The sequence below is a fragment of the Pollachius pollachius genome (assembly GCF_949987615.1).
Source record: "Pollachius pollachius genome assembly, chromosome: 1".
In the NCBI taxonomy this organism is placed as follows: Eukaryota; Metazoa; Chordata; class Actinopteri; order Gadiformes; family Gadidae; genus Pollachius; species Pollachius pollachius.
This window is the reverse complement of record NC_136934.1, coordinates 16,275,836-16,286,512: the sequence shown is the minus strand read 5'-3', so window position 1 is coordinate 16,286,512 and position 10,677 is coordinate 16,275,836. Positions and strand designations below refer to the sequence as shown.

Genomic DNA, 10,677 nt, shown 5'->3' with positions numbered 1-10,677 from the left:
TTGCCCATCTATTTGCTCATAGCTGTTTCTCCTAGAGGGTCTTTTTCTTACCAGGAACATCCCCCTTACAGCCGGAATCCCCAATAAACCAATGATCCCAAAGGCCAATCCTGCCTTGGATTCTGCTGTCATCTCACCAGAGTCTACTTGGAGCTCCCGAATAACTGCCATAAGGTTCTCTGACTGGACCGGTGTCCACTTCTTGTTCTGGCCCACTCTCACCCAGCTCTGCTCCCCCTCACTCATCACCGCCACCTCTGTACTCATACCCATTCTGCCGATCAACGGAGGCAGAGTGAAGGGAGGCAGGCGGATTGGCAGCAGTTGCCCACCAGTGAACAGTCCCGACTGGACGCAGTAGAGGACCTCGCAGCCATCGCTGACTGTGGCGAGATGTTGGCTGAAATCTGCAGGGCAATGCCTCTGGTTCCCTGCCAGTGGGTTGGCTGACTCACAGCTGATAAGGCCCCCGAAAGGCACAGAGTGTGCAGTAGCCATCTCGTAGTCGTTACTCACACAGATCATCAGGCTGTCCGACAACTTTTGTGGGATGAAGTAAAGAGGGCAGCCCTTGGTTTCCGTTATGGGATTCAGAAGGGAGGGGCCGTAGAACCCTCCAAACAGGCACCCATAATCCTCAGTGTCCTTTCCATCAACAGAGCACCAGTAGGTATCGATCTTCACTCTGCGCAAGTAATATACGTTGTCACACACCTCGTGGTGGCATGTGAATAACCAATGGCATGTGTAAGGTATTATATGACACTCGTATTGCTTGTAACCCTCCTGCCTGACTTCTGAACGCAGTAGAGTGGGGAGGTATGGCGAACGGCAGGAGAAGACCCCTGTATCTATGTTTGGGTGAGTGGATCTGCATCATCAGTGAGCGAACTACACTGCTGGTAGACACCACCAAAGCTGAGGTTTGTGGCTGGACCCTGGCACGGCTTGTCATCCACGTTAGCCTGGAAGTTCAAGTTCTTGGAGTCGATGTCCGCACAGCCCCGGCGCGTGTTGACTTCGTAGTAACGCTTTATGGCACGCCTCACCGATAGAGCCACCCTGCCGAGCGTGGGCTCTGGCACATTAGGGAAGGTTTTGGGGTTTATAAAGTAGGGTAGTGGAAGCCCTGTGCGGTCAATGGCGACCAAGTTGTTTCTGGTGCCTTCCTGCCACTTCTGCATGGTCATACCAGGGTAGAAGGGTACACCTCCGTGACTCTGGGTTAGAGAGTATGAAATGTTGGACTGATAAGCCTGGAGCGCAGAATTCCTTGTGGTGTCTTTGCTGTTCATGTTGAACTTGAGTATGTCAAAAAAGTTCAAGCCAGCGAGTACTGAGACAGAGGTGGTCTGCGACTGACTGTTGGCCACATATGACGACCGGAGGTAGTCCTCTCGGACTAGAAAAGCCCCTGCATCAACATCCGTTATAACATGGGTTACATAATCAAGCACCATCTTCTCAGAAAGATATGCTGCATGCTTCGTCTGGTTGTTTTCAATGGCGACTGCTATCTGCACTGCCTGCTGAGCATAGCTGGAGTCCACAGAAAAATCAGGATAGGCCTTGGCAGTGTAGACCAAGTTGCGGACCTATGAGAAACAGAGTTCCTTGCATATAGGTTAAGGTTCAGGCAAATCAGGTTCAATTAAGTGTCAAAAAAAGTATCCCTTACTTGCAGTGGAATTTAGAATCTAGAGAATATTTCTGAATTGTTATTTGGTTAATTCAATTATTTCAAAATTGTCAAACAAATTCAAAAATTTGACTGCCAAGCTTCTATCATTTAGCCTCAACAACTCCCCACTATTTTGCCTTTTTTCTGAGAGACGCCGAGATCGTTTATTGGCCTGTGGCATGTGCCACCGCGACCACTGACATACCATGGCATATGCCGTTCCTGAACGGCATATGCCGTTCCTGAACGGCATATGCCGTTCAGGAACGGCATATGCCGTTCAGGAACGACATATGCCATTCAGGAACGGCATATGCCGTTTAGGATCGGTAACTGCCGTTCAGGTGGAACGGCATGCCGTTTAGGAACGGTAACTGCCGTTCAGGTGGAACGGCAAATGCCGTTCTGGAACGGTAAATGCCGTTCGGTCAGGAACGGCATATGCCGTTCAGGAACGGTAAGTGCCGTTCCCAACAATGGTATATGACACCAGCACGCCCCGCCTCCTCCGTATAATTTCAAGACAAGTATTGCCGTAAATGTAAAGCTATATATATTTGGTCTTTATCGACACTTTATCACAACATAACGCCGTAAATAAAGGGATTTATACGTTTCTCGTGTCCGTTCTGTTGTTAATATATGTGCGATCTGTTTGTTGTTGCTTTTGAAATGACAGATGCTTTTGAAAACAGCCTGACTTGCTCCGGTGACGGGAGTTAGCCTAGCCACCTAAACAGGTCTGACTAATCAATAACAGAGATTTAGAGCCTGGCACTTATCTGGCACTTACCGTTCCTGAACGGCATGTGCCGTTCCACCCGAACGGCATGTACCGTTCCAGAACAGCATGCCGTTCCACCTGAACGGCAGTTACCGATCCTAAACGGCATATGCCGTTCCTGAATGGCATATGCCGTTCCTGAACGGCATATGCCATGGTATGTCAGTGGTCGCGGTGGCACATGCCACAGGCCAATAAACGATCTCGGCCCTACTGTTTTTTCTTTTGGGACATTGGCAGACAATTTAACCCTTTATTTAACCCCGTAGCAAAAATACTTACATATTTACTTTGTACAAATAGTTCAGTGATTAAAGGGATAGATCAAAAATGTAAATTATTTTAAAAGAATCGGTTACTGGGCCAAGTTATTCAAACCAAGTATTGTTTAATGAGAGACTCAAACCAATCAAACCACAATCTCATGACACAATGACGCACAATAAGTTGTAAAGGTTAGTATTTTGTGTACTAACAACAAAATTTGTTCAGTATCTAATTATATTAATATTGTTATTATTACAATAATAATAAATCAAAAACATAATGATTTACAATACTTAACTACAATAAGGAACTTAAAATATTGTAACTTCAGAAAGCCCAAAGTGGCTCAATGAGGTCCAACAACTATTTTAGAAAACACATAAAAAACTTGACATTCTTTTCTTTTTATCTTGACACAAAACCCACCTGTACTCTTGCTGTGGTGGATGACTCTTGGACCTGGTGAGTTTTCATTCTCTGGTTCTCCACAGAAAACTTTGCATTCAGCACAGAAAGGAAGGATGCGTCCATGTTGACAGTATGAGACGTTGTGCTTTTGACCACCAGCCAGGAGCTGAGGATCTCCGAGTTGGACTCCACACCGGTCTGCTTCTGGGGGATGACAAAGACCTCGTCTGGGAGGAGGTAGAGGCCGTCCTCGGTGGTCTGACACTGGGAGTAGCTGAGGTTCATGACCCGACCCATGTCCATGTTCCTCAGGTTGTCCCAGCCTCCGCCGGGCAGCACCTCCAGGGCCGTGATGGGGAGGGTGGTCCGACACTGGCTCAACCCGTTGGTCGGCCGAGCAAGGGGGTGAAGGTAGCAGGAGTGGAGGAGCGAGAGAAGGACCAGTGCTGCTCTCACTGCCATGGTTGGATCAGTAATGAATCTAGAGATGTTTCCGTGAGTAACTTTTTGTTCATTCTCACTTCCACATTCTATTTCAGTTGAACATTAAAATACTTGATGTAGAAGAAGGCATTTTGGTTAGCACTTCATTGATGCCTTACTAGCCTAACCTTCGTCCTATGGCCCAATTTTGTTTATTCAGGTCAAAAAATGTATAAACCAAATCAATCTGTTCTTAGCAGAAGTTAGCACTAGAACCTTGAAAACAGTTGTGCCAACCTTTTTTGCCCTGTGACTCCATTTCAAAACCTTTATTGAGCCACTGAAACCACTGTTTGAGCTGTAATGGAAACACTATAAGATATAAAAATAATTGGTGAAGACAGCAACAACAAAAATATGTAAGGTAATAATATTCAAACCATGCAATTGGACTTTTTCAGAAACAAAGACCAAACCATATGGAATTTAAATTGTTGTTTTATTAAAAATATAGAACAGGGAAAGGCTTGCAAACAGTTGAGACTGCTTGGGTGCCGGGTGAGGGTGCTGTCTCATTGCAGGGACCGGTTTAGCCAAAAGTGTTAATGATTCAATTGGTTTGATCCATGTCTTCTCCCTACGGTTTTGTGATTTATTATTGTATCTGTTGTATAGTAGAAAAGGAAAAGTAGCAATAGAAGTCACACACACACGCGCGCACGCACACACACACACACACACACACACACACACACACACACACACACACAGCTCTGAATTTGTACAAATGTGATCCTTTTCACAGTTAGTAAAAGTACATAGTATTCTACTGCAATAATCAAATCATTATAGTACTTGTTGTATTTGTATTGTCTTTTATATGGAACTTTGATTCTGGAATAAAGTATTCATTCATTCATATGGACTAAACAAACCGACCGGATGGGTGGTTTTAAATTTCGATTCAACAAGATTGTGCAAGACAAGTGAAACACCGCTCACCTTGTAATTCAGCACACAGTAAACATTGAAATAAAATGGCGCTTTACGGAACAAACTTAAACTACGTTGGCGGCATTCCATGCAAATCACAGTTAAACAGCGATACAACATGGTGGCCTGTCTAGGTAACAACCTTACATGCGCATTTCATTTCCCAGGTGAATTTACTGATTGGATCAAGTTGATAATGGAGAAGCTACAGCCGTGTGATTATGTTCCTCTAACAATAAAACTTGCAGGGATTCTCGCCCACGGCGTAACTGGACGTAGAACCGCCACTGTGGATCATATAATATCTCTTTCGCATATGCATACAAGGTCTCCTGCGACCCCGTATGCATATAAGGAGACACCAAGTTGGGGAACCACTGCTGTAGAACCTGTTGAAAACCTATTTTGGTCCTCTGTTTAGCGAAATATTCCTTGCATATTTGTAATTATGTATATACATTTTAACTTGCACTGATCATTTTAAAATAAATGTTTCACGTTAAATTATTCACGACATTGATCAACTATTTTTTCATAATCTCCACTTGTAGTCAAAGATGATTATTCGTAAATCTGGTTGCAGTGTCAACACCTGAATGTGCAAGATTTTGTTGGTACTGAGAAATGATTTAGGCGTGCACTAATAATACATTTTCTTCCATTGTATTGGATGGAAATATTCTGTCAGGGAGGTTGAATGCTATCGCAAGGTACTTTCTGCATGTCACATTGTCATTGGGGGCAGAGCCCCCCTAAGGTCTGATCCTAATCACCCCTTCTTACACATGGGCTCCAAGGCCTCTGGCTAGCAGATGAACCACACTCCCTTCATAGGTCTACACCAGCGCTCTCTGTTCATCCACACAGATAACAAACAATAACGTTCTTGTCACACAGTACTTCCCTTTTCAGTGTTTTTTCATATGTACTTGTCTTCTCCTCTCCTATATCCTCAGAGAACCATAGAAGGCTTAACAGACACTAATTCTCTCTGTGTATAAATAAATGTATTAAGTGCTGATTCGGGGTCTGCGTTATCTTACTAAAATCTTCTTAAATCTTTGATTCCTCGACATCTCTACATCAAGATTTCTGATGGAACAATATGGTGATGGGGCACTTAGATTTTAAACTGCTCCTGACTCATTTCTGATTAATCAGGGAATCTCTTTCCTATAATCCTGTAATCAAGAAGCAAATTCTACATATGGTTATCATCCAATTTCGTGGAAACTGATGGTTACTGATGATAACCATCTGTAGAATTTGAATAACATTTTACTTCTCCAACTAAAAAATTACTTTTTTAGTTGGAGAAGTAATTTTTAGCATTATGTCGTTTCCAGCCTGTTATATTTTGCTCAAGGATATGATTGCAATTTTATCTTTACATCTGTAAAAGCAACAAAGAAATATAACCGCAAGCGGTGATTAACGGGGTCCGAGCAAAATTAAAAGTCAAGAACACACTATTGGAAGATATATAAATATGACATATAATTATGAAGGAAAGATGTTGATGTTCCCCTTAATGCCATACTGTGCCTCGGCTTTCAGGTGACTGGGCTGCAGAGCAATGGCTGAATCTCATGTTCAGCTTGTTCATAATTGTCTAATCGGGATTCAAACTCTCAAACTAAGGATCACCAGTACAAGGCATTACCCCATTGAGCCACTGACAAATCTGACATGTAGCCACAACATCCAGAAAACTCCAAGCAAACATTTCTCAAATGAATTAAGGGCTTTCTTAAAAGCAAATACCTGAAAAATCTTTGAGATTCTGAGGAAATTAAATATTTTTTGTCAAGAACACTAACATATCATATTAATATGACAGAGTTCATTGTGAAGGACAAATGGTTGACGAAAAAGTTCAGCTTAATGCCATACTGTGTCTTGGCAGTCGGATTCTTGGAAACTAATGAGCTGGAATGTTGATTGCCTGATGAATTTCAGGTGCTGTTCAATGTCGTGTTTCTCAAATAAGTGGCAATGACAGAATGTCATCTTCAGCTTATTCTTAGGGCTCTAATTCGGGATTCGAACACTCAACCTAAGGAACACCAGTACAAGGCGTTATCCCAATGAGCCACTGACATTCCTGAACTGCATGAAGCCTCATTCACATGGTGAAAGTGTCTATTGATAAGCACACAACGTCAAGAAAAGTCCAAGCACACATTTCACAAGAGAATTAAGGGCTTTCTTAAAAGAAGAGTATAGATCTGAAAATTTGCACTGTCAATGGAATCCACCTAATGATAGCCGTATGGCAGTTATACAATAACAAAATGGTCATATAGGCAAAATGGGTTGAGACTGTGGACGTTTGGCTTGTCTATGAAATTGTGGGAAAAGTAAACACTTTTAGAGCAGAAGACCAGGGTGAAAAAGATGCATCTGATTTTAGAGATTAATATGATGAAAGAATTTTGAGTCCAGGTCAATCTGGTGAGGAGAAATAAGCCTAATTCATATTTTTTTTTACAATAGCCACCTTTGGGTGTACTACCACAAATTTAAAGCGGTATAGGCTGCAGTATGACTTTTACAGATTTTGAGAAAAAAAAAAACGTTACAGAAACAATAGGGGACCAAGTAGCTTCGCTGCTCGGACCCCTAATAAGGTTAAATTGCAGCTCATTTTTATTTAATTCAATTGGAATTATACAGGCAAACATGGTAGATACAGACAGCATAATGACATTCATTGATAATTATTGATGAACAATTTATAAAGCAAAGTAATAATTATGAAAAGATAATTTGATGGACAGGATTATTGTCAGTATTTATTTAATCTAACACCCAACAGATGATGCTGCTACTATACTGCTATGTGTTTCAAAACCTTCCGGCAGCTGGAGTCATACTAGGCCCCTATTCTTCTACCTCTTCCTCTGGCAGCAGCAGCGCTGTCTCACTCATTTGTGGTTGCCCATCTATATGCACATAGCTGTTTCTCCTGGAGGCCCTTTTTCTTACCAGAAACACCCCTCCTACAGCCAGAATCCCCAGCAAACCAATGATCCCAAAGGCCAATCCTGCCTTGGATCCTGCTGTCATCTCACCAGAGTCTACTTGGAGCTCCCGTATAACTGCCATAAGGTTCTCTGACCGGACCGGTGTCCACTTCTTGTTCTGTCCCACTCTCACCCAGCTCTGCTCCCCCTCACTCATCACCGCCACCTCTGTACTCATACCCATTGTGCCAATCAGTGGAGGCAGAGTGAAGGGAGGCAGGTGGATTGGCAGCAGTTGCCCACCAGTGAACAGTCCCGACTGGACGCAGTAGAGAACCTCGCAGCCATCGCTGACTGTGGCGAGATGTTGGCTGAACTCCGCAGGGCAATGCCTCTGGTTCCCTGCCAGTGGGTTGGCTGACTCACAGCTGATAAGGCCCCCGAACGGCACAGAGTATGCAGTAGCCATCTCGTAGTCGTTACTCAAACAGATCGTCAGGCCATCTGACAGAAACCTTTGTGGGATGAAGTATAGAGGGCAGCTCTTGGATTTGGTAATGGGATTCAGAAGGGAGGGGCCGTAGATCCCTCCAAACAGGTACCCAGAATCTTCAGGGGCCTTTCCATCAACAGAGCACCAGTAGGTATCGATCTTTGCTTTGCGCACGTAATAGACGTTGCCACACACCTCGCGGTGGCATTTGAAAAACAAATAGCAGTGGTGAGATACTGTCTGACACTCGTATTGATTGTAACCCTCCTGCCTGACTTCTGAACGCAGTCGAGTGGGGATGTATGGCGAACGGCAGGAGAAGTCCCCTGTATCTATGTTCTTCTGGGCTAGGGCCTGACAGAGTGGATCTGCATCTGCAGTGAGGGGACTACACTGCTGGTAGACACCCCCAAAGCTGAGGTTTGTGGCTGGACCCTGGCACGACTTGTCATCTACGTTAGCCTGGAAGTTGAAGTTCTTGGAGTCAATGTCGACACAGCCCCGGCGCGTGTTGACTTCGTAGTAACGCTTTATGGCGCGCCTCACTGATAGAGCCACCCTGCCGAGCGTGGGCTCTGGCACATCAGGGAAGGTTTTTGGGTTTATAAAGTAGTGTAGTGGAAGCCCTGTGCGGTCAATGGCGACCAAGTTGTTTCTGGTGCCTTCCTGACACTTCTGCATGGTCATACCAGGGTAGAAGGGTACACCTCCGTGACTCTGGGTTAGAGAGTATGAAATGTTGGACTGATACGCCTGGAGCGCGGAGTTCTGTGTGGTGTCTTTGCTGCTAATATCGAACTTGAGTTTGTCGAAAAAGTTCAAGCCAGCGAGTACTGAGACAGAGGTGGTCTGCGACTGACTGTTGGCAACATATGAGGATCGGAGGTAGTCCTCTTGGACTAGAGTAGCCCCAGCATCAACACCTGTGATTACATGGGTTCCATAATCAAGCACCATCTTCTCAGAAAGATATGCTGCATGCTTGGGCTGGTTGTTTTCAATGGCGTCTGCTATCTGCTCTGCCTGCTGAGCAAAGCTGTAGTCCACAGCAAAATCAGGATAGGCCTTGGCAGTGTAGACCAAGTTGCGGACCTATGAGAAACAGAGTTCCATGCATACAGGTTAAGGTTCAGGCAAATCACGTTAATTAGGTGTCAAAAAAGGACCCCTTACTAGCAGCGGGATTTATTTTGTAAGTCGGCTGTAGTGAATATTTCTGAATAAGTCTGATACATTTTTATTTGGGTAATTCAATTATTTTAACCTTTTCAAACAGTTTCAAATATTTTACTGCCATTAAGCTGCTATCGTTTAGCCTAAATACCTGCTAATATTTTGCCATAGCTTGTTAGTTAAAGCCTTCTGTTTTGGGACATTGGTCCACAACTGATCCCCCCTTTTGAACCCTGTAGCAAAAATACAAAACTTTAAATTATAAAAAAAACAACTCTTAGCAACTCTTATCAAAAAATGACTTGTATGATAAGAGACTCACACCAATCTAACCACAATCTTGTGACACAATGACGCACAATATGTTGTAAAGGTTTTTCGCTGTGGTTCCCTGATTGTGGTTCCCTGATTTCCCTCATTTGTTTGATAACCTCAACAAAATGTGTTTAGTATCTAATTAAATTAATATCGTTATAATAATAATAATAATAATATATCAAAAACCTAATGATTTACAATAATTTACTTAAGTATTGTAACTACTACTACAAAAAAAGTGGCTCAATGAGGTCCAACAACTATTTTAGAAAGCAAATAAAAAACTTGACATTCTTTTCTTTTTATATTGACACAAAACCCACCTGTACTCTTGCTGTGGTGGATGACTCTTGGACCTGGTGAGTTTTCATTCTCTGGTTCTCCACAGAAAACTTTGCATTCAGCACAGAAAGGAAGGATGCGTCCATGTTGACAGTATGAGACGTTGTGCTTTTGACCACCAGCCAGGAGCTGAGGATCTCCGAGTTGGACTCCACACCGGTCTGCTTCTGGGGGATGACAAAGACCTCGTCTGGGAGGAGGTAGAGGCCGTCCTCGGTGGTCTGACACTGGGAGTAGCTGAGGTTCATGACCCGACCCATGTCCATGTTCCTCAGGTTGTCCCAGCCTCCGCCGGGCAGCACCTCCAGGGCCGTGATGGGGAGGGTGGTCCGACACTGGCTCAACCCGTTGGTCGGCCGAGCAAGGGGGTGAAGGTAGCAGGAGTGGAGGAGCGAGAGAAGGACCAGTGCTGCTCTCACTGCCATGGTTGGATCAGTAATGAATCTAGAGATGTTTCCGTGAGTAACTTTTTGTTCATTCTCACTTCCACATTCTATTTCAGTTATGAATAAATCACATGATGTAGACAAAGGCATTAAGGGTTGGCCCTTCCTTAATGCCTTACTAGCCAACCTCAAGCTGGCTTATCTGTCGAACACCGTATCGAAAGTGAAATATGCGTCTCCTTTTCATGTGTATTTGCCCCACTTGATAAAATTCCTTCGTCCTATGGTCCAATGTGGTTCCTTCAGGAATTCAGAAAAATATTTTGATTCAAGAGATTCAAGAGCATTGGTTACCATTTTGCATGTACAACCAAATATCTCCAGAACTGTAAAACAACAACTTACACAGTATCACAAGTCATACATAAGGCTGATAAGGAGTA

General features: G+C 43.7%; 2 protein-coding genes across 2 annotated transcripts; both read right to left on the bottom strand.

Annotated features, from left to right (window-relative positions):
• Nucleotides 1-3,602, bottom strand: LOC307090119 (macrophage-expressed gene 1 protein-like; the record flags this gene model as incomplete). The annotated part of the gene is given in 3 exon segments (XM_079756665.1): nt 1-863; nt 866-1,595; nt 3,159-3,602. Coding segments are annotated over 3 exon segments (2,037 nt in total), but the record flags the coding sequence as incomplete, so codon positions are not given.
• A 3,585-nt stretch (nt 3,603-7,187) lies between these two features.
• Nucleotides 7,188-10,677, bottom strand: LOC307090511 (macrophage-expressed gene 1 protein-like). Its single transcript, XM_079757195.1, has 2 exons — nt 9,830-10,677; nt 7,188-9,107 (listed from the first exon to the last, which is right to left on the bottom strand). Exons 1-2 carry the CDS (start codon nt 10,382-10,384, stop codon nt 7,440-7,442), a joined length of 2,223 nt encoding a protein of 740 aa, XP_079613321.1. The 5' UTR covers nt 10,385-10,677; the 3' UTR covers nt 7,188-7,439.